The sequence below is a fragment of the Euleptes europaea genome, chromosome 18, assembly GCF_029931775.1.
Source record: "Euleptes europaea isolate rEulEur1 chromosome 18, rEulEur1.hap1, whole genome shotgun sequence".
Classification (NCBI taxonomy): domain Eukaryota; kingdom Metazoa; phylum Chordata; class Lepidosauria; order Squamata; family Sphaerodactylidae; genus Euleptes; species Euleptes europaea.
The window spans coordinates 21,285,652-21,309,490 of record NC_079329.1 but is presented as its reverse complement, the minus strand read 5'-3'; the positions used below and the strand labels follow the sequence as shown (position 1 = coordinate 21,309,490).

At 47.8% G+C, this 23,839-nt stretch overlaps 1 protein-coding gene across 10 annotated transcripts in view; it reads left to right on the top strand.

Annotated features, from left to right (window-relative positions):
• Positions 1-23,839, top strand: part of PPFIA3 (PTPRF interacting protein alpha 3) — a 58,296-nt gene that overhangs the window by 32,796 nt on the left and 1,661 nt on the right. For 3 of the 10 annotated variants that reach the window (XM_056863124.1, XM_056863123.1, XM_056863117.1), the window contains exons 14-27: positions 1,202-1,386; positions 2,008-2,230; positions 4,248-4,414; positions 6,738-6,883; positions 7,292-7,385; positions 8,104-8,185; positions 9,928-10,128; positions 12,142-12,204; positions 13,825-13,851; positions 15,890-16,065; positions 17,951-18,048; positions 19,946-20,121; positions 21,552-21,620; positions 21,706-21,877. In XM_056863124.1, the coding sequence (XP_056719102.1) occupies positions 1,202-1,386; positions 2,008-2,230; positions 4,248-4,414; positions 6,738-6,883; positions 7,292-7,385; positions 8,104-8,185; positions 9,928-10,128; positions 12,142-12,204; positions 13,825-13,851; positions 15,890-16,065; positions 17,951-18,048; positions 19,946-20,121; positions 21,552-21,620; positions 21,706-21,877 (1,879 nt within the window). Of the gene's footprint in view, positions 1-1,186; positions 1,387-2,007; positions 2,231-4,247; positions 4,415-6,737; positions 6,884-7,291; positions 7,386-8,103; positions 8,186-9,927; positions 10,129-12,141; positions 12,205-13,824; positions 13,852-15,889; positions 16,066-17,950; positions 18,049-19,945; positions 20,122-21,551; positions 21,621-21,705; positions 21,878-23,839 lie in introns of all 10 variants that reach the window. The other 7 variants (XM_056863122.1, XM_056863121.1, XM_056863115.1 and 4 more) reach the window with 5 other exon arrangements.

Below are 23,839 nucleotides of genomic sequence, written 5' to 3'. Positions count from 1 at the left end.
CTGCTCCACTGCTTTTTGTGTTTTTGGGTTTTGTTTTGTTTTTTTTTGGTTAATTAGTATTTTATCTATATTTCATGTGTTTTGTTAGCAATTATTGAAATGCAAGGTTTTTGGGTTTTGGAAATGTAGCATAGAAATGCAATACAATATTTTCTGGGCTGTGATTGCAGATAATTAATTATTGTTATTATACATACAGATTGAGTATCCCTTATCCTGACCGCTTGGGACCAGAAGTGGTCCGTACTTCAGATCTCTCCTTATATTGGAATATTTTTGAATTTTTTGCACATAATAAGATATCTTGGGGATGGGATCCAAATTCCTTTATGTTTTATATACACTTTGTACACATAGCCTGAATGTAATCTCAACCGATATTTTTAAATAATTTTGTGTACACTGAACCATCAGAAAGCAAAGGTATAACTATCTCACCAGAATACCTGTATCAGCTGTTAAACAAGAGCAACAACAAACTAACTAACGGCAGGCTTTCAGTCTCCACCTACGATACAGTGCACACTGTATTATATTTTTTTAGTTGAGAGGAAACATGGAAAGCAAGCAGCACGCATCTGCCTGCAAGTTGGCTCGAAGGGTCCGGTTTTCGGATCAGTCCGGATATGGGATGTCCGGATAAGGGATACCCTACCTGGTTAAATGTAACTTATTGTCAGGATCTGCCCCAGCCCACGCTCCTCCTTCTCCTCCATGGACGGCAGACCCTGAGAGAAATGGAGGTAGATTTCGGAGGGTAAAACTTGGAGATCACATCTGAGGGCCAGAAAGGGTTGTAGTGGGGTGGATAGAACCCACTGGTGGTTTATGACCCTTACCTTTTCTCACTCCCTCACCCCCCCCACAATAATTTCTTCTCTCTTTTTTCCTCCCCCCATTCCCATTGGACATCCTCTTGGTGAGTGTCTCTCTTGACGTCACTTTTGGGGGAATGAGGTAGCCTCCCAGAGAAGCAACGCTGGGAGTCAGCAATAGGGGCAAGGGAGGGGAAGGTTCTTGGCTCCAGTGGTCGCAGGCTCTGCTGTATGCCTCTCGCCGCCCCCTTTAGCAGTTCACGTGCGAAGGGTTTCTCTTGTCTCTGTGATAAACTACCCGTTCCCCCAGCCTGCTGGTGGGCAACTGGATCTCACCGCCTCTGTTCTCTTTCCCCTGCACTCCCTGACAGGTGGTACCCACTCAGGAGTGGGAACGGGCCCAGCAGGCAGCTGGAGGCCCTTTTGAGGGCGGGTTGGACGGCTCGGATGAAGATGAGCGAGACCCCCTGTTCAGCTCAGCCGACCTGCTGTCCCCCAGTGGGCAGGCTGACGTGCAAACCCTGGCCATTATGCTACAGGAGCAGCTGGAAGCCATCAACAAGGAAATCAAGTGAGTCGTCCTGACCAGACCTAGGACAACCTTCGTGCCACACAGGCTTGGGTGTAGGGTTGCCAGGTCCCTCTCCGCCACCGGCGGGAGATTTTTGGGGTGGAGCCTGAGGAGGGCGGGGTTTGGGGAGGGGAGGGACATCAATGCCGTAGAGTTCAATGGCCAAAGCGGCCATTTTCTCCAGGTGAACGGATCTCTATTGGCTGGAGATCAGTTGTAATAGCAAGAGATCTCCAGTTAGTACCTGGAGGTTGGCAGCCCTCAAAAAAACCCGCACAGGAAGAATTTTCTAACAGTGGTTCCTCAGTGGAACAGGCTTCCTTGGGAGGTGGTCAGCTCTCCTTCCCTGGAGGTTTTTAAGAAGAGGTTAGATGGCCATCTGTCAGCAATGCTAATTCTAAGCAGATAATGAGAGGGAGGGCATCTTGCCCATCTTCTGGGCATGTAGGGGTCACTGGGGGTGTGTGGGGGCGGTAGTTGTGACTTTCCTGCATTGTCCAGGGGGTTTGACTAGATGACCCTGGTGGTCCCGTCCAACTCTATCATTCTAGAAAATGAACCTCTGTTTATTCTCTAACTTCTCACACCTTTTTCTCTCCCCCCCCCCGCACTTTCTGTAAGATTGATCCAGGAAGAAAAGGAATCGACAGAGCAGCGGGCAGAGGAGATAGAGAGCCGGGTGACCAGTGCCAGCTTGGACGGTTCCTTGGGCCGGTACCGCTCGGGCACTTCCATTCCCCCCTCGGTCACAAGCTCCACTCTGGCCAGCCCCTCTCCTCCCAGCAGTGGCCATTCCACTCCCCGGCTGGCCCCCCACAGTCCCGCTCGGGATGGAGAAAAAATGGTACGTTCAAAGGCTTAACAGGTAATTTATTATAAACCACGAATACAGATAAACTATGGGCGAAAACGCATGGTCGCTTTAGCCTGCTTTATTCCCTGTTTCAGCCAGGATTCAGCCAGGATCGAACACACGTTCGGCAAAACACATGCGTTTGATCCTGGCTGAATCCTGGCTGAAACAGGGAATAAAGGAGGCTAAAGCGACCATGCGTTTTCGCCCATAGTGTATTTAACATATTAACACTCCTTAATGAATACTAAAAATAAAATCACTCCAAGGATTTAAAATCTATACCACTCTTTCATTTAAGAACACTTCTTAGTTTTTTTCGAAATGGGTATGTTGTGAATGGGGACGGGGAGTGAACCTGGACCTTAGGCCGTTCCCCCGGTAGCGCCCTCAGTCTGAAGAGAGGCCGTGGCTTCTTTCAAACAACCTTTATAATCTGTTTTGGCAGTAGGTTGCTGATGGTTTTTTTGTGTCATTTCACACATCCATTTTTGCTACTGGCTGCTAACAGATTTTTTAAAAAAACCTTTTCAAACTAAGCCGCTTGTGTTCCTTTCGCAAAGCGGGGCTGAGCGCATTTTTTAAAAACACCTTTCTTCTGCCTGTGGTGCAGAGTGGGAAGCTGCAGCACTGCAGTCCAAGCTCTGCTCACGACCTGAGTTCGATCCCGACGGAAGTCGGTTCCAGGTAGCCGGCTCAAGGTTGACTCAGCCTTCCATCCTTCCAAGGTTGATAAAATGAGTACCCAGCTTGCGGGGGGTAAAGGGAAGATGACCGGGGAAGGCACTGGCAAACCACCCCGTAAACAAAGTCTGCCTACGAAACGTCGGGATGTGACATCACCCCATGGGTCAGGAATGACCCGGTGCTTGCACAGGGGAACTTTACCTTTTTCTTCTGTTTACAGGTGTTCTTTACATTTCACTGTAATGTGGTATTTGAATGTCAGCAGCACTTCTGAAAATGCCACCTTTTCCTTTCCTCTTTTTGTAGCACGCACTATTTTGGCTTTTTAAAAAATGTTCTTCTTTTGGCCTGGGGGAAGAACTAGACAAATTCATGGAGGACAAGTCTATGAACACATGAAGCTGCCTTATACTGAATCAGACCCTTGGTCCATCAAAGTCAGTATTGTCTACTCAGACCAGCAGCGGCTCTCTTGGGTCTCAGGCTGAGGTCTTTCCCATCACCTACTTGCCTAGTCCCTTTAACTGGAGATGCCGGGGATTGAACCTGGGACCTTCTGCATGCCAAGCAGATGCTCTACCACTGAGCCACGGCCTCTCTCCTGTCTACATGTATTAGCCATGGTAGCTGAAAACCCCCATGTTCAGAGGCAGTATGAGTCTGAATACCATTTGCACTCTTGTTTTCATGCCCTGCTTGTACATAAGAACATAAGAAAAGCCCTCCTGGATCAGACCAAGGCCCATCAAGTCCAGCAGTCTGTTCACACAGTGGCCAACCAGGTGCCTCCAGGAAGCCCACAAACACGACGACTGCAGCAGCACCATCCTGCCTGTGTAGTCCTCATGGGATCATCTGACTGGCCACTGTTAGAAACAGGGTGCTAGATTAGATGGGACGTTCAGTCTGACCCAGCAAGGCTTGTACCGTTGTTCCGCACGGTGTCTTTTCCAGAGCACATGGCTTGTCTTGCTTGTTTGAGCCAAACTGTTTCTGGAGTTGTCCAGATATTTCTGGCATGGGACCCCTTTTTCATACCGATCTGACTGTGGCGCATGATAATCTGTAGTACAGAGGTTTAATCTGATGTTACATGGAAGCGAGAATGTGTGCAGTGTCTCGTTTTAGGGACAAGACATTGAACTAACTCACTTTTAAGTACAATCCTGCTTTATGAGTCTGTCGTTGGGCTGGAGGTTTCTCCACAGCAAAGCCCTTAGCTTTCATGCTTCAGCCTCCCCCCCCCCCAAACCTGAGGGGATCCCAGGATTGTGAGAGTCCCCCCCAGTAAAGCCTCTCTGTATCATTCTGTCTTCCTCAGCAGAACCATGTTGTCAAGGAAGAGGGGCGAGGGTCTGAGGAAAAGGCCCTAGCGCTGTGCGAGCCCCCAGCTCCCTCTACCCCTCGCACGATGCGTTTAGAGCGCATGACCCAAGCCTTAGCCCTGCAGGCTGGATCGCTGGAAGACGGGCGGGAGCTCAGGACCAGGTAGGTTGCAAGGGGAGGGGGGCAAGCAGTAACCAGGGCTTGGAAAGCTGAGATGAAACCTAAATATTATAAACTGAATGACTGATTGGTTTTTCCGGTAGCATGGCCGTGTTTCGTGTCCCCCCCACCCCAATTCTGGCATTCTAGGCAGAGTACCTCATGACTTTGCCTTTCCCTGAGAGGAGGGCTGCCAGGTGCCCTCTCGCCTCTGGCGGGAGGCTGTCGGGCTGTGTTTGGGATTGCGTGTGCGCACGTGCGCTGATGCAACCCGAAGCGCTGCCTCATGAGGGGCCTTTTCCTCTTAGTTTGAGTGGTAAAGCGGCCCTTTGCCACTCAAACTAAGAGGAAAAGGCCCCTCGCGAGGCGGCACTTCCAGTTGTAAACTGGAAGTGCCGTGCGCCCGATGTGCAGGCGCACGTTTGCCCCCCGACCCTCAGGTGGTCGGCGGGCAGAGGGGCAAATTGCCAGGGGTTTGCCCGCCACCACCGGGCACCTGGCAACCCTACCTGAGAGGAATAACATTTTTTTCCCAAAAGACCCATTGCCACTGAGCATATTCAGAGCCCCTTTCCTATTCCAGGTCTTTCCCAACCCAGAGCTGGGAACCCTGCTTACACAGGTGTGGGCAGCCTCTAAAGGAATGCAGCTGAACTTGGGATCGGGGTCCTATGCATAGTAGAGGCAGCAAAGATTCAGGGTTTGTGAGAGCACCTTGCAGTAAGGCCTTACCTCCAGTGGTTGCCTCGCCCCCACCTCCTAAGAAAAGAAACCCATTTGTGATGTTTTTAATGTGTATTTCTGACGCTAAGCTTCATAAATAATAAAGAAGCACTTGGGCCTGGAAGAGGGCTACAGCCGTTTCTATCACTTAAGAGGAAACCGCCGACACATTTGGATTTAGAAACCCCAGTTGGGAGCGTGGTGGGCCCCACCTAGCCAGGAAAGTTGGTTACTGCCCTCGCAGGGAGACAGGGTTTCCCGAGAGGTTCTCTTGGTGCTTTGCCTTGAAAGAGGAATTTAAAAAGAGGTAGGAAGCGGGAAGTGGACTGAAAACAGGTGCCTCTCTTACCAACGTACCTTAAGGACCGCCTTCTCCCATGTGAACCTGCCCGTTCACTCTGGTTGTCTTCAGAGGCCTTGCTTTGGTTTTCCTTGCCATCTGAAGCTGGATGGGTGGCAGCCTGAGAAAGGGTCTTCTCCACCGTGGCACCAAAACTTTGGAACTCCCTCCCCAGGGAGATTCAGCTGTCTCCCACTATCATTGTCTTTTGCCAGCTGGTGAAGACATTTTTGTTTTATCTGGCATAGGGTTGCCAGGTCCCTCTTTGCACCGGTGGGAGGTTTTGGGGGCAGAGCCTGAGGAGGGCTGAGTTTTGGGGAGGGGAGGGACTCCAATGCCATCAAGGCCAATTGCCAAGGCGGCCATTTTCTCCAGGTGAACTGATCTCTATCGGCTGGAGATCAGTTGTGATAGCAGGAGATCTCCAGCTAGTACCTGGAGGTTGGACCTAATAAACAGCACATGGGCTCAAAGTCAAAGCTCAATATTCAGAATACAGAGATGTAATTATTACAGAAACCACTAATACGTGATGACCAACTGCCAATGGAAAAACAATTGTATTAAATAAGCATTAAAGGCATGCCAACTTCAAATGAAAAAACAATAGTATAAATATGGGCTTTAAAGGCATGCCAACTGTAGGTGAACAAAGGGGGTTACCGCACTTTGTATTCCCTGTACTGTTACTATTAGGTACTAGAAAAAGAAACCGTACAACTCAATATATTCAAACAATGTATTATTTACCACTAAGTGCATAGACAATATACAATGACAAGGTGATTACATACAAAAATTACAATATATACAAAAAACGAAGTCAATATCTCAATAAGCGTTAAGCAGTGACATTTCTATCCTAGTATATTTGGACAGTTGCGTTGTTCTTTGGAGACAGCTACTCTGCTTATGACACAAATGTCACTGCTTAACACTTATTGAGATATTAACTTAGTTTTTTGTATATATTGTAATTTTTGTATGTAATCACCTTGTCATTGTATATTGTCTTTGCACTTAGTGGTGAGTGATACATTGTTTGAATATATTGAGTTGTACGGTTTCTTTTTCTAGTACCTGGAAGTTGGCAACCCTAGGGTGGAGCTGGGTGTCGATCGGCGTCATGAAATTGTTTGGGAGCAGCGGCGGCAAGGGCACCAAAGGCATGCGTTTAGGGTTGCTGTCTCTCTGAGGGAAAGAACCTGTTTGTTGGTTTTAAATCCCTTTCTTTCCCCCCTCCCGTCCCTTCCGCTGTCGCAGCATGGGGTCCGAAATCACCAACAGCAGCCAGGATTCTTTGCACAAATCCACCAAGAAGAAAAGCATCAAGTCCTCCATCGGGCGCCTCTTCGGCAAGAAAGAGAAAGGGAGGCTGGGACAGTTGGGCCGTGAGTCCCCTTCGCTTGGTATGCTTTCCCCACCCGGAGCTGTGGCTGTATTTAACTCTCATTTTCCCCTCACCATCATTTCCTGCTTTAAAAAAATCACTGCACAGAACTCCCCTGTTCAATCTCCCAGTAAACCTCTGTCATCATCACTATTGAGCAAACCTCAGACTCCTTTCCTGAGCTAGCACCTCTTGGAATCTCGCACTACCAGTTCTTTTGTGCGTTCTCCAAGTTTCTAGTCCTTAAGGTTTCTGAATATGCCCTTATGGTTGGCCCAGGCGCAAAGGAGCCATAGGATAGCCCACCTTGGCTCGCGACTGATGCTTCTGCTGTACCTTCTGCTCTGAATCACTGTCTTGATTACAAAGGAGATTAGCAGAGTTGTGTGTCTATGCGTGTGCAGACCTTGTCTATCTTTCTTTACAGCCGGGACACCGTCCGATGAGATGTCACCTGGAGATCCCCTGGGCCTTTCTAAACTTTCTGGACCTGTGGACAAGGACCGTAGGAACAAAAAGAAGTGAGAAGGAATGAGGGCCAGGGCAAGGGGAATAGAAAGACAGGGCGACTGACCCAGGGAGGCATGTGTGTTCTTGATGTGAAAGGCTGGCAAAGCAATGAAGTTTCTTAGACTTGGATCTTGACACCCAAGCTCAAATCCCAGCTTGGCACACACCCCTATGTGAAAATAAATAATTGCCGTGGTTTCAGGGTCCCCATTCATCTGCAGAATTGAGGTGTCGCTCACGAAAGCTTCTACCCTGCCAGAAATTTTGTTAGTCTTTAAGGTGCTGTATGAGCCCCATGGCACAGTGTGGTAAGCTGCAGTACTGCAGTCCAAGCCATGCTCACGGCCTGAGTTCGATCCCGACAGGAGTCAGTTTCAGGTAGCTGGCTCAAGGTTGGCTCAGCCTTCCATCCTTCCGAGGTTGGTAAAATGAGTACCCAGCTTGCTGGGGGTAAAGAGAAGATGACTGGGGAAGGCACTGGCAAACCACCCCATAATAAATGTTGGGATGTGACATCACCGCATGGGTCAGGAATGACCCGGTGCTTGCACAGGGGGCCTTTACCTATTTTTACCTTAAGGTGCTACTGGATTCTTGCTCTTTTCTAATGCTATTGACAGACTAACGCAGCTACCCGTTGTGATCTATCCCCATTCATAACAGACACCACAGATGTTCAGACCTTCTTTTCTCTTCTTTTCATCTGAGTTTGTTTCGGTTTCTCCACAGGCACGAGTTATTGGAAGAAGCTTGTCGGCAAGGCTTGCCTTTCGCCGCCTGGGATGGTCCCACCGTTGTGTCGTGGCTGGAGGTAATGAGGGAGGGAGGAGATGTGTGAATCATGAGCTATGAGGTAGAATCGAAAAGGGAAGTGTGTGCCAGTTTGGACAGGAGAAGAAAATGGCACCAGTCTTGTCAGAGTAGAGAAGAAGAGGAGGAGTTGGTTTTTATAACCTGCTTTTCTCTACCTTTAAAGAGTTTCAAAGTGGATCAATTATAGATCGTCTAAATTCCTCATAAAGTTCACAATATAATAGAATATGTGACAAGGACTCCTCTGCTCTTGCTGCACACACACATTTTCTCATCTCTCTGGGTTGATTTAGAAATCTACCCAGAAGAACAGCGGAAGGGTGTGCATCAAAATGTGCTCTCGAGAATGCCCATCTCAGCTGGGGTAAAGTAATATTGGAAAGGTACGGAGCTGTGGCCCTGACCTGGATGGCCCAGGCTAGCCTGATCTCGTCAGATCTCAGAAGCTAAGTAGGGTCAGCCCTGGTTAGTATTTGGATGGGAGACCACCAAGGAAGTCCAGGGTTGCTATACAGAGGAAGGCACTGGCAAACCACCTCTGTTAGCCTCTTGCCTTGAAAACCCTACTGGGTTGCCATGAGTCGGCTGTGACTTGACGGCACTTTACACACACGCAAGCCCAATGAAATCAATTGGCTTAGACTGGAGTAACTCTGCGCAGGGTGGCACAGACTTTCAACAAAAAGCCACAGCCAGTCCTGGCCTTCTTAGTGTTCTCATATGATATGGGTTTGAGTGGCTGCGACATCTGTCACCCCATTGATCGCCAGGGTTGATTTGACTGATCTGGCTGGCTAGGCGGGTGTCCCCTCCCTCCCTCACCGCTCCATGTGCGTCCCTTCCAAAGCTGCACACTCGGTGGAAGAGGATGACCATCCCAGACAGAAGGACTGTACCGTTCTTCTGTTAAGGGCATACGATAAGTGCGCTCCCCTGCTAGAACCTCCAAACAAGCGTTTACTTCGACCTGAGGTGTACAATTAAAGATGTAATGTGTGAAGGGGCCTTGAGTGCACCAGCCATTTAGAATAAATGGGTGGAAAGGTGAGGCCAGACTAGCAAATGAGGACATGTTTGAGGTGCTGTGTCAGTAATCTCACAGTTTGCTCACATCTGGATGAGAAGCCAAGTGTCTTGGGAGAGGCTGTTGACGGGGCTGCCTCCTTCATAGAATTTAGATTTCCTGATGCAGATGATACGTAGTTTCTAGGTTTGGGGTAAAAAAAGGAGAAGTTGGGAGGGTGTGCCCAGTTCAGAGACCTTGGGGGGTGGCAGCATGCAGAACCTGGCCAAACTGGAACTAACACTTGTATAACCAGCATAATCTCGAGAGATTGGCAATTATTCACACACACACACACACACACACACACACACACACACACACACACACACACACACACACACACAGAGGAAAAATATATGTATCAAAAGAAGGGTTGTTGCACCAGGGCTGAGTCATAATCCCCTGCACCAAGTCCAGATTCACTACACTCACTTTCCAAAGGCGGACTTCCTTTTTAGTGATGGGGGGAGACAGGTTTTGGTGATCGGGGGGAGAGACAAAGTTTTAACTTTGCTGCCTTGGGTGGTCATTGGTGGCCAGGAGCAAGCTGTCCCCCATTGCCTCTCAAATTAGGCAAAATAAGAGACAAATGGAGAGAGCTTCTATTTCCCCCAGAGCTACAAAATCACCGTGTCTGCTTAGCCTCATGCTTTCCCCTTCATTCTCTCTGCCAGCTATGGGTTGGCATGCCAGCCTGGTATGTGGCTGCCTGCCGCGCCAACGTCAAGAGCGGGGCCATAATGGCCAACCTGTCGGACACAGAAATCCAGCGGGAAATCGGCATCAGCAACCCCTTGCACCGGCTCAAGCTGCGCCTTGCCATTCAGGAGATGGTGTCGCTCACCAGCCCTTCCGCCCCGTCCACGTCTCGCACGGTAAGCCGCCCCCTGCTTCTGCCATCACCCACCAGCTGGGTCTGAAGGGGCCAAAAATGCCCACTCAAGTTTCTGTTTGTTTGGTGAGCAAAAATATTTATCAACTCACCTTTTTTCTAAGAATTGGGACCCAAGGCAGGTAACAAGGTGGAACAGAACAGCTTCAAAACAAAAGACGAACACAGCCTGAACACCAAAAAACAAAACGCACAGTTCCCTCCAGATAATTTTCTGTTGCCCTAGAAGGCCGGACCAGAACCAACAGGTTGATATTAAATCAAAAAAGTTTCCGTCTAGACATTAGGAAGAATTTTCTAGCAGTTAGAGCGGTTCCTCAGTAGAACAGGCTTCCTCGGGAGGTGGTAAGCTCTTCTTCCCTGGAGGTTTTTAAGCAGAGACTGGATGGCCATCTGTCAGCAATGCTGATTCTATGACCTTAAGTAGATGATGAGAGGGGGGGCATCTTGGCCATCTACTGGGTATGGAGTAGGGGTCACTGGGGGTGTTGGGGTGGAGGTAGTTGTGAATGTCCTGCATTGTGCAGGGGGTTGCACTAGATGACCCTGGTGGGTCCCTTCCAACTCTATGATTCTATTCTATGATTCTATATCGTGCTTTTCTCCCAGTCAAAGGAACTCAAAGTAGCTTACATCTAATTTCAAAACAAATGAAATACAATCTAATGTCAACAGAAATATTAATAAAAGGAAGCAAACCATAACCTCCAACTTCTAGGCTGCCAGAAGCACACAGGAAAAGCTCTGCTTTACAGAGCCTGTGAAATCTGTGCGTGGTCAGGGGTCTTCCTCGCATTCTCAGGAAGCCCGTCCAAAAGTCCTGGGACAGCCACCGAGAAACTGTGAGTTCTGGCAACAGCCATACTTACTGACCCAAGTGGAAGAACTGCTGAGAATCCCTAGGCTGATGATTGGAGCTGCCTTCTGGGCAGAGATAGGTGGGTGTGGTCTTGTAGATATGTGTCCCAGAAACCCCCATTGAGGGCTTTTCTGCATGTGTTATTTCCTCACTTGTATGCCCATATTGCGTCAGGTTATTTTCCCTTTTTCATGCGTGTTTTGCCCCCTCTACTGGTCACTTTGATAGTTCATCACTGTATCTGTGGTTTATTTATGAGCACTTTAAAAGTGCTCATAAATAAGCCAGAGATACAGTGATAAAATATCAATGCGACCAGTAGAGGGAGCAAAACATGCACAAAAAGGGGGGGGGGAACTGACACAGTACTGGCATTCAAGCGACAAAAATAAGACGTGTGGAAAAGCGATGAAATAATTTTGGTTTACATCCCTTCCAGAAAACTAACTCATAAACTTTCCTCATATCCTCAAAGGCACACTGCTACAAAGGCTGCTACAAAAATCCCCTGCAAAATAGTGAAGGACAGTGAGAAGGAATGTACCTACCCTAGTCTGGTTCAAGCAGCCTGGTTAGTCCAGTTTGGCCTGAGCTCATAAGGATTTGGAGCTAAGCAGGGTTGGCCACCATCAGTACTTGGATGGGAGACCACCAAAAAAGACTGGGGTTGCTATACGGAGCAAGGTAATGGCATACTGCCTCTGCTCACCTCATGCCTGAAACACCCCGTGGAAGTTTGGTTGCAACTCAACGGCATGTTTAAAAAAAAAAAAAGTCCAGTTCAACAAAGTGGGCCCATGGACTGAAGAAGGAAACCTCCCTTGGGGGTTGGGCTGTGGTTCAATGGTAAAGCATCTGCTTGGCATGCCGAAGATCCCAGGTTCAATCCCCGGCGTCTCCAGTTGAAAGGATCAGGTAGTAAGTGATGGGAAAGACTTCCACCTGAGACCCTAGAGAGCCCACTTCCAGTCAAAGTAGGCATTACTCATCTTGACACACCAGTGGTCTGCAGCTTCATCTGTTCATTCAAAGTGCCGCACAGGTTCGTCCAGGGAAAGGCACTCCTCCAAGTATGCGAGGCTTGATTGTTTTAAAATATTGATAACTATCTTTTGCTTTCATTGCTCCCCTGGCCAGTCTACCGGAAACGTGTGGATGACGCATGAAGAGATGGAATCTCTGACGGCCACAACAAAGCCAGTAAGTGATACTGTGCATGTTGCCTGCATACTTGTTGCTTTCCCCCACTTGTGGCAATTTCTAAGATGCATGATTAGGGCACTGGAGCAACTGCCCTATGAGGAGCGCTTAAAACGCTTAGGGCTGTTTACTTTGGAAAGAAGGCGGCTGAGGGGAGACATGATAGAGGTGTATAAAATTATGTATGGTTTGGAGAGAGTGGGCAGGGAGACGTTTTTCTCCCTCTCCCATAATACTAGAACACGGGGTCATCTGCTGAAGCGGGAGGGTGAGAGATTCAAAAATGATAAAAGGAAGTATTTTTTCACACAACACATAGTTAAATTGTGGAACTCCCTGCCCCAGGATGTGGTGGTTGCCAACTTGGAAGGCTTTAAGAGGGGAGTGGACATGTTCATGGAGGAGAGGGGTATTCATGGCTACTAGTTAAAATGGATACTAGTCATGATGCATACCTATTCTCTCCAGGATCAGAGGAACATGCCTATTATTTTAGTTGCAGTGGAACACTGGCAGGATAACGCTGCTACAGTTGTCTTGTTTGGGGGCTTCCTAGAAGTACCTGGTTGGCCACTGTGTGAACAGACTGCTGGACTTGATGGGCCTTGGTCTGATCCAGCAGGGCTTTTCTTATGTTCTTATGCAGGTTGAGTATCCCTTATCTGGTCTGCTTGGTACCAGAAGTGGTCCGTATTTCGGATCTTTCCATATTTTGGAATTTTTGCATATACATAATGAGATGTCTTGGGGTTGGGACCCGAATTCATTTATGTTTTACGTACACTTTATACACATAGCCTGAATGTAATTTTAAACGTTTTAAATAATTTTGTGTACATTGAACCACCAGAAAGCAAAGGGGTAACTATCTCACCAGAATCAGCTGTTAAACAGCAACAATGAACAGACTGACAACGGCAGGCTTTCAGTCTCCACCTACGATGCAGTGTACACTTTATTTTATTTTTTAAGGTGAGAGGAAACTTTGAAAGCAAGCAGCATGGATCTGCCTGCATGCCGGCTCGAAGGGTCCGGTTTTTGGATCAGTCCAGATATCGGATATCCAGATAAGGGATATCACCTGTATCACCTTTCAAATGCTGGTGCATATTTTTATGTGTGTAATGACGTGCATATAGGAAGATCTGAAGATGTCACTATCTGGCAGCTTGATAGCTGTTCCCCATGCAAGTCGGTACTCTTGATCTATCCTGTTTGTTTTTAAATAGGGGGATCCATACTTCTTTAATGTGCATAAGGGCATATCTATATGTTCAGTAGCACCTTCAAAAGTAACAAAATTTCTGGCAGGATATGAGCTTTTGTGAGTCACTGTGACTCACGAAAGCTCATACCCTGCCAGAAATTTTGTTAGTCTTGAAGGTGCTACTGGACTCTTGCCCTTTCCTACTGCTACAGACAGACTTACATGGCTACCCCTTGTGATCCGTCCCAATTTGATTTAATGCTGAACGAGTACAACTGGAGATATGTAAATCTCTTACAGCAATACAAATACTGCTCTTTTACTCTTGGGCACTATCAGCAACTGTGTGAACAGCATGTCTCTAATCTTGCCTTTCTGCTTTCCTTTCTGCTTCACATTTAACCTGTACCCAGGAGACAAAGGAAATCAGCTGGGAGCAGGTAGGGGAGGGATGCAGATTGTGGCTTTCTCTTTCCTTGCATGCCTTTGTGTGTGTGTGTGCATTTGTGTGTTGGGGGGGGAGAGGGGGTGTTTGTTTTTATTTTATACAGCAGGGGGGCAGGCTGAAGCTGAGAAGCCAGGATTTGCTCAAGGCCGTCTAGTGCAAAGCAACATATGAGCCGGGGACTTGCCCACACACACTATCAGGGAGCAGTCCTAAACAGGTCTACTCAGAAGTAAATCCCATGTGATTCAGTGTGTGTGTATGTGTGTGGAGGGGGGGTATTGCCACTGTAGCACTACAGCCTTAGCCACTATGCAATGCCAGTTCTTTCCAAATTACGGTTGCCAACCTGCCTGGAGAAAAATGTCCTGTCCCTTTAAAAGAGCAGAAATGTGCAGCTGAAGCTTTTCAGGGCATGGACCTAAAAACCATCACCTGATAACTGCTGCAGATCAAACTGATGTTAAAGGGACAGCTGGAGGGACCAGTTTAGAAGTTGGCAACCCAACGCCGAATAGGTCAGTATCTCACGAGATCGTGGCATTTTAAAACTTTATTTAACCGCCTCTTTTTTACAAAAATTATATTTTTCCCCTGCAATCCTGGGGTTCACCTGTGTTTGTAAACATCTGAACCTGAGCTTTGGCTGGCCTCCCCTTGCAGATTTTCTGATCCCTCTTTGGGGGCGTGGGCATCCGTGGCTGTTTTCTGTATAATAAGGCAGCTTCATAGAAGAAGAGTTGGGGTTTTTTTATATGCCGGTTTTCTCTACCACTTAAGGCAGAATCAAACTGGCTTACAATCACCTTCCCCACCCCTCCCCACAACAGAGTCCCTGTGAGGGAGGTGGGGCTGAGAGAGCATGACTCGCCCAAGGTCACCCAGCGGCTTCGTGTGGAGGAGTGGGGAAACCAACCTGGTTCACCAGATTAGCATCCGCCACTCATGTGGAGGAGAGGGGAATCAAACCCGGTTCTCCAGATCAGAGTCCACCACTCCAAGCCACCGCTCTTAACCACTACACCATGCTGTATATCATGTGGCTATATCTTGGGCCAGACAGTATGCGTCCCCCATCCCAGCATGCAAAGAGTTTTGTGAGAATCTGCAGTATATGGAGTGAGAGATTTGCCACCCATTGGGTAGATCTTGCTGTTTTTTGGTCCCACGGCAGAACCAATGCATAGACTGCAGACACTGGGATCCCCCTGCCCTTAAACTGAAAAATAATCCCTGCAGTTCCTGTAACCTGTGTGAGGCTGTCCTGGGTGGAGGTTTGTACCCACAGGTTGGTTCAAATACAAGCCCAGGTGTATTTGATTTCCATGCCTTTTAATCAGAAATGGGAGGGGAGGGGTAGAGAAATAAAACTATAGCTCTCTTTTGCATTCTGTTTGAGTCATTTGTTTTCTCTCTCATTGTGCTCTGGCTATTGGCCTATTCTTCTTTTGCTTTTTAGGTTTACAGTAAGAGGAGCCCATCTGTGACTGGGTGTGGTGGTATAGAGCACAATAGCTGTTACATACAGCACCAGTGAATGCACTGACATGTGTATTTGCTTTGTTACAAGAGTTTCATAGTACAGGAATATGTAGAATAAGATCCCAGGTATTATGAGAGTACCAGTGTGGTGTAATCATTATATTGTTTTAAGACTCACGCAGCCATCAAACTCACTGAATGATCTTAGCTTAGCCAACTTCCCCATGGCCTAGCCTACCTAACAGGGTTGTGAGGAGAGCCAGCATGGTGTAGTGGTTAAGAGCTGTGGTTTGGAGCGGTGGACTCTAATCTGGAGAACCGGGTTTGAGTCTGAAGAGGAGAAGACTGAGTGGGGGATATGATAACCATCTTCAAGCACTTGAAGGGGTGTCATATAGAGGATGGTGCCGAGTTGAGAGATAGGCTGCAGTAGAACAAGGAAAGCTCAAAAGTTGTAGGAGCAAGGAGATGAAGAGAGAAGGCCCTGGTGCGAGCCCTTTGCCTTGGCTTCTGTCTTTCACCACAGTGTCTTTCTTCCTCTGTTTTTGCAGATCTTGGCCTATGGTGACATGAACCACGAGTGGGTAGGGAATGACTGGCTGCCTAGCCTGGGTTTGCCTCAGTACCGCAGCTATTTCATGGAGTCGCTGGTCGATGCCCGGATGTTGGACCATCTCAATAAGAAGGAACTGCGGGGCCAGCTTAAGATGGTCGACAGCTTTCACCGGTGAGGGCCAGGGAGGAAGAAGCGTTTGCACATACTTTGACCTATGCTTGTTTTCTACTAGAGGCATAACTCAGTGGCAGAAGAGGTTACCTGTTCTGCTTCTTCCACGCCCTTCAAGGGATTCTGGGAAATGTAGGTTTTGTGAGACTGCTCCAAACTCTGTCAGAGATTCCCCGGCCCCTTAATCTTTAAGGTGAGCAATACAGCCTCATCCCCCACCCCCTTCATCCCTGATGAAATAATGTCTCTGATTCAGACTGAAGTGGGAAGTGGAAGTCTGAGTATATTACAGGTGCCCCCGTGGGATACAATCCATCTCAAGCACACTCTGGAGTAAGCCTTTTCTCTCCTTCTGCTTTCAGACAGAACTGCTGCTGAGGGAGGGAGGGAAGTGCATTGGCTGGCTGGCAAAAGCTTTCTGAAGCCGCCGTCTCCCAGAGACTCTTTAACCCCTCTCCATCTGCATAGCCCACTCTTTTATCTGCGCGCCTGCATCCGTCTCTTAGTAATATTGGAATGCGACCAAACAATGGATGATTTGTGTATATTCTGTCTTTGTGGGTGTGTTCCTCTCTGCTGAGATATTGCAGTGATGGAGAAAAATAATATAATTTCAGGTTGAAGGTGGTTAGGTGAAAAGAAAAAAAAGGTTACCTCCACACCCTGTGCTGTCCAACCGTTTCAGGAAGTTTTATTTGATTATTTTTTTTAATCCTTGCTGGCTGTGCTTAGAGTAAACATCTGGCTGTATCAGCCATCTGGAAATATCAGCGTGAAGGGATGTTGTTTACCTGGCCTGGTGGATACCCCATTATCTAGGCATGAGAGCTAGAGGGCAGCTGTAACGCAAGCAATATCGAACAATATTATAATGACTTTGCGTATTCAAAGTGCTTCGCGTGCATTATCTCAGTGATCTGTATGACAGCTTGTCCAGCAAGGTAGGCCAGTGTTTTTACTTTCCTTGTATTGTAGATGTAGAGCAGTGGTTCCCAAACTTTCAGGGCCACCGCCCCCTCGGTTCCACAAACTCAACCCCAGCGCCCCCTTCCCTATCCTATAAAAAGCATTATTCAAAATAGGGGTTTGCATGACTCACTAAAGAAGATAAGAACAATAAAATTTCAAAACAGTAACACTCAAATTAAAACTTTTTAGTTGAAATTTATTCAACAAAACTGAGGAACTTGATCCAGTGGTACCGGCTCTTCAAAGTCTGGAAAAAAAATGATAGTTTCCACTAAATTTGCCAATATGGTGCCATAGCTTGAACTATTGTAAATTAGTGAACAACACAGTTGAAGGGGCCCACCTCTAGTGCCCCCCTGCCTCTTAGTGCCCCCCTAGGTAATCCCACTGCCCTCTTTGGGAACCACTGATGTAGAGGAAAAAAGATGCTTAGAGTGAGAAAATAAAAATTAGCTTGACTAACAGTGCAATCCTAAAGAGAGTTACTCCAGTCTAAGCCCATTCATTTCAATGGGCTTGGACTGGAGTAACTTTCCTTAGGATTGCACTGTTAGTTTACCTTATGAGTTGATGGCAGCGGTGAGAATTGAACCCCGGTTCACAGCTAAGTCTTTTAACCAGTACATATATGAATGTATTAAGCTGCCTTAGGCTGAGTCAAATCACTGATCCATCTAGGTGGGTATTGTCTGCTCTGTCTGGAAGCAGTTCTCCAGGGTCTCAGGCAGTGGAAGGTTTTTTACAGGAGGTACCCGGGATTGATTCATTCATAGGGTCGCCATGAGCCGGAAGCGACTTGATGGCACTTAACACACACACACACACACAGCCGGGATTGAACCTGGAGGACAAAAGCGTGTGTTCCACCTCTGAGCTCCCATCCACAAGGTGAACCTTCTGCTTGTATCTGCCCCAGGGTGAGCCTCCATTATGGGATCATGTGCCTGAAGCGTCTTAACTATGACCGGAAAGAACTGGAGCGAAGGCGGGAAGAGAGTCAGAACCAAATCAAAGGTGCGTGTGGACCAAAGGAACCCTGTGGGGCATTTGTGTCCCCCCCCAAAAAAAAACTCTGTGATTTAGAGATGGGAGGACATCATTTTTTAATAGGTGTATCGTATATACTCAGGTATAAGCCGACCCGAGTATAAGCCGACCCCCCAAATTTGAGGCCAGAAAAGGGAATTTCTTATTGACCCGCGTATAAGCCGAGGGTCAATAAGAAATTCCCTTTACCGGCAATGCTGCGCTCTAAAATGCCGGCCGCCATTTTAGAGCGCAGGGCCCCTGCCCCAGGTCGCCCTCCCGCCGCCTCCCAGGCCCTCCCGCCCCACCCCACCCCACCCCCAGTGCCATCCAAGGGGGGGAGGGGGAAGAGCCCCTGAACCCCCTACTTACCGGGAGACGCAGCGAATCGGCGGTGTGGCCTTCCTGGGCCGGCAGGAGGCCTTTCCAGGCCCCTGCCGGCCGGAGGAAGGCGCTTGGGCGTGTGGGTGGCGGCGGCGCAGCCGGCAGGGGCCTCCTGCCGGCCCAGGAAGGTCCCTGCCGGCAGAAGAAAGGCGCCTGGGCGGCGGCGGAGCAGCCGGCAGGAACCTCCTGCCGGCCCCTCCAGGCCCCTGCCGGCAGAAGAAAGGCGCCCAGACGCCTGGGCGGCGGCAGAGCGGCCGGCAGGGACCTCCTGCCGGCCCCTCCAGGCCCCTGCCGGCAGGAGAAAGGCTCCCGGGCGAGGCTGCGAGCGGTAAGTTCCTCCCTCCCTCCTCCCTCCTCCCCCCTCCCCTCTCCTACCGTATTGACCCGTGTATAAGCCGAGTTCGGCTTTTTCAGCCCTTTGTACAGAGTACAAAGAAATAATACAGAGAAAAGAAAAATTATGAAACCATAACTACAGCAGTTACAATTCCATCAGAAGAGAAGGCAAAAGTAAAACAAATAGTAATATTATAAACAATACACAATAGAACAGCACTAGTAGTTATAAACATGATCTGATATGATATGACATAATATGATATGATAATAATATTGGTTAAACAATCAACTAAAATCACAATTATTCTGTGTGATACCTGCTGTATGATAACACTATCAAGATTAAGCAATATTATAAAATGAATTGCAAAATATAATAGATTAAACCACTTGCAATACTAATAATTATTATATATTTCTAAAAAATATTCCCCAGATTTAAAAAATTTTTTAGTTCTTTTCTTGGACACTCCTTTAGTATACAATGTCCAGATGATTTTTAAAGAATAGTATGAGTAACATACTTTCCATTTGTCTTGAAATCCTTTAATTGGTTTTTTCCTTCACATAGTTTGTCAATTTTGCCTTTATTGCATATTCAGCCAATTTGCTTAGCCTGAAGAGGAGAAGACTGAGAGGGGATACGATAACCATCTTCAAGTACTTGAAGGGCTGTCATATAGAGGATGACAGTTGTTTTCTGTTGCCCCAGAAGGTCGGACCAGAACCAGTGGGTTAAAATTAAATCAAAAGGGTTTCCATCTAGACATTAGGAAATATTTTCTAACAGTTAGAGCTGTTCCTCAGTGGAACAGGCTTCCTCGGGAGGTGGTAAACGCTCCCTCCCTGGAGGTTTTTAAGCAGAGGCTAGATGGCCATCTGTCAGCAATACTGATTCTATGGCCTTAGGCAGATCGTGAGAGGGAGGGCATCTTGGCCATCTTCTGGGCATAGAGTAGAGGTCGCTAGGGGTATGTGGGGGGTGGGGTAGTTGTGAATTTCCTGCATTGTGCAGGGGGTTGGACTAGATGACCCTGGTGGTCCCTTCCAACTCTATGATTCTGTGATACTTTCTGAGTGGAGGACGCCATTGTCACAGCAGAATAGCGGATACCTCAGAGGGGACCTTGTAGACCTCTGTCTTCTCTTCCTCCCCTTCTAGATGTAATGGTCTGGTCCAACGAACGCGTCATGTACTGGGTGCAGATGATCGGACTGAAAGAGTTCGCCAACAACCTGGTGGAGAGCGGGGTCCACGGGGCTCTCCTCGCCCTGGACGACACCTTCGATTGCAACGACTTGGCCCTGCTGCTGCAGATCCCTACCCAGAGCACGCAGGTAGGATCAGTCCTGGGGAAGATGGATCGAGGTGGGGAGAAGGAGAGAGAACCCAGGAGGTCGGGGAAGGGGAGGAGGAGGGAGAGGAATGGACTGTACCTGGTGCTTCCTTGAAAGGCGAGAGAGGGAGGGAAGCCCCCGGAGCCTTGTCCAATGTCTAGCACGGTGATTGGTAACCTTTTCTAATTAAGGAGCCAAACGACAGAAAAACTCATGGCAAGAGATCAAGAAAGGGCTGGTGTAAGAAAGCCCATTTTCATGATGGTCAGGATTTCCCAGAAGACATTTGGTCCCAAAAGGGTGCCGTTTCCTTCACGTACTGTTTGTTTTAGCATCTCAACTACCCCTAAAAAAAGAGGATTTATTAAATGATGCATGGGGTAGAGGAAATGGATAGAGAGAATTCCTTGAGCGGTTAGAGCGGTTCCTCAGTGGAACAGACTTCCTCAGGAGGTGGTAAGTGCTCCTTCCCTGGAGAGATGACCCTGGTGGTCCCTTCCAACTCTATGATTCTATGAATTCCTGCGCTCCCATAATACTAGAATAATACTATTGCCCAATACATTGATGGGCAATAGATTCAGGACAGACAAAAGGGCATCCTCCTTTACACATGTGATTCATTTGTGGAATTCACTGCCAGAAGATATAGGGATGGCCACTAGTTTAATAGTATTTAAAAGGGAATTGACCTGGATAGCCTGGGCTAGCCTGATCTCGTCAGATCACAGAAGCAAAGCAGGGTTGACCCTGATTAGTATTTGGATGAGAGACCACCAAGAAATCCAGGGTTGTACTGCACAGGTAGGCAATGACAAAAAAGATACAGGTAAAGGCAGTCCCCTCTGCAAGCAGCAAATCATTACTGATCCAGGGGGTGACGCCACATCACAACGTTTACTAGGCAGACTATGTTTACGGGGTGGTTTGCCATTGCCTTCCCCAGTCATCTGCACTTTACCCCCAGCAAGTACTCATTTTACTGACCTCGGAAGGCTGAGTCAACCTTGAGATGGCTACCTGGAACCGACTTCCATCAGGATCGAACTCAGGTCATGAGCACAGCTTTGACTGCAGTACTGCAGCTTACCACTCTGTGCCATGTGGCTCCTATAGGCGATGGCAAACCACCTCTGAAATGTCTCTTGGGAGGGAAGGGACCTCGGCAGAGTATGATACCACAGAGTCCACCCTCCAAAGCAGCCATTTTCTCCAGGGGAACTGATCTTGGCCATCTGGAGATCAATTGTAATAGCGGGAGATCTTCAGTAACCCTAATGTTGGATGAGGTGGACTGTCAAACTCATCCCACTCTTACATTCTTCTGTGACAGAGAGCTGCACCTTGTAGAGCAGCAAGAACCAAAGAGAGGGGAAGGGAGTCCAAAACTTACAAAAAACAAACCTCGAACTTCCTCCATTTCTATTTAGGCTAGGCAGATCCTGGAAAAAGAATTTGGGAACCTCATCTCCATGGGAACAGACCGGCGGCTGGATGAGGTGAGTTTCTCCTCCTTCCAAAATCTCTGGCTTTGCAAGGCCTCCCAATCTTACTCACTCACTCGCTCTTTGATTCCCGTCTCAGGACAGTGCCAAGACGTTCAGCCGTTCCCCATCTTGGCGGAAGATGTTCCGGGAGAAGGACCTCCGTGGTGTTAGCCCCGACTCAGCCGAGATGCTGCCGGCCAATTTCCGCACAGCCTCCGTGGCCTCCATTACCTCACCCGGGGTGCAGCTTCGTAAGATGCAGCCAGAGGGTACGTAAGGAATCGTTGTGAGAAACCACACATAAGCCAGCATGGTGTAGTGGTTAAGAGCTGTGGTTTGGAGCTGTGGAGTCTGATCTGGAGACCGGGTTCGGTTCCCCACTCCTCCACATGAATGGCGGAGGCTAATCTGGTGAACTGGGTTTGATTCCCCACTCCTCCACATGAAGCCAGCTGGGTGACCTTGCGCTAGTCACAGCTCTGTTAGAGCTCTCTCTCAGCCCCCCCTACCTCACAGGGTGTCTGTTGTGGGGAGAGGAAGGTGATTGTAAGCCGGTGTGAGTCTCCCTTAAGTGGTAGAGAAAGTCGGCATATACAGACCAACTCTTCTTTTTCTTCTAGTGGAGCTGCGTTGGGAGATCTGCCACAAAATGGAGGAACTTGTTTTATGGTTTAATTCCCTCTGAGGCTTGCTGGCATCTTTTTTTCCAGAACATGTGCAGAATTGCCTTCCTCAGCACTGAATAGTTAGTCCCATGAAATGAGGATTAGGGGGCAGGGTGTTAACGCCTCACAAATATAACCACTGTTTGCTATCTGGAAAGAGAAGTCTGTAGGGCATCTGTTTGGAAAGTTTAGAAGAAGAAGAGCTGGTTTTTATACCCTGCTTTTCTCTACCGAGTCCCAAAGTGGCTTACAATCACCTTACCCCCCCCCCACCCATGAAAGGCACCTTGTGAGGTAGGTGAGGCTGAGGGAGTTCTGAGAGAACTGCGACTAGCCCAAGGTCACCCAGCAGGCTGCATGTGGAAGAATGGGACATGCTTTCCCCCAGATTTCTCCTGTGGAAGGATTTTCTCCTGTGGAAGAGCGGGGAATCAAACCTGGTTCTCCAGATTAGAGTCTGCCACTCCTAACCACTACACCGTGCTGACCTAAAAAAGCACGCACCACTGTGAGGAAACAGGTATCCCAAGAGACACCAAGAGCCTTCTGACAAAGATCCCCTCTGGGCCCTTTCACATCATTCAGACCCAACCCAAATATCTTTTTTTAAAAAAAAAAATTGTGATGTAACTGGCACCACGGGCCTGGAAATGTTGTCTACATGAATAAAATAAGCAAAACAGTTGGGGTTTTTCTTTTTGGTTGGTTTTAATGGTTTTAAAATGTGGTTTTAATTTGTAAGCTGTTCAGTTAGGGTCGGATCAAGCTAAGTCACCTATAAACCAAAGGGTTAAAGATATCGAGCGACAAGCAGATTTAGCAAGAGTGCCTTTATTTATGGCTCCCCCCCACTCCAAATTTATCCTTGCACCAGCAGCCTACCTCTGTTATTTAGAGATAAACAAATATAGGAGTGCTTTTACCTTGGTTAGGTGCGCAGCCTTACCCTCTGCTATGTTAGAGGGGAAATTTAAGAAGATACCCAGGGCGGAGAGACTCTGCCCCTGTAAATCCGGGGATTTAGAAACCGCTGAACATACTCTCCTGAATTGTAACTTTTACACAATACCTCATTCTAAGTTTATTGAGCCCCTCATACTGAGAATGGGACCTGACAGGGAAAGAGAAAAGATTGAAAAGCTCCTACAAGGAGATAATCCTTCAATCACCTCTCAGGTAGCAAACTTTTGTATGGCAGCAATGAAAATTCATTGCCATAGAGTAGTCTCGTAGTCCAAATGGTAGATGCAACTTGGATGTTATTTATTTTACGATTATTTATTTATTTTTGTTTCAAAGTGATTTCAGACTCGGACTGTAAACCTTTGTAAGACTATTTTAGTGCATGTATTTTGTTTTATCTGGCCAAGGGCCGTAAATAAACAATTAAATTAATTTGTAAGCTGCCTCAGTGGGCTTTGGGAGGGCAGAAAGGCAGGGTATATAAATATTTCACACACACCCCTTTCTGTGATCCTGGAGGGCAGCTCGCAGCCACAGAGGAGGAGGTGGGAAGAGCAAAGCAGTTTGTTTCCCTTGCCAGTGTAGCTTTATATCCTCTCATCC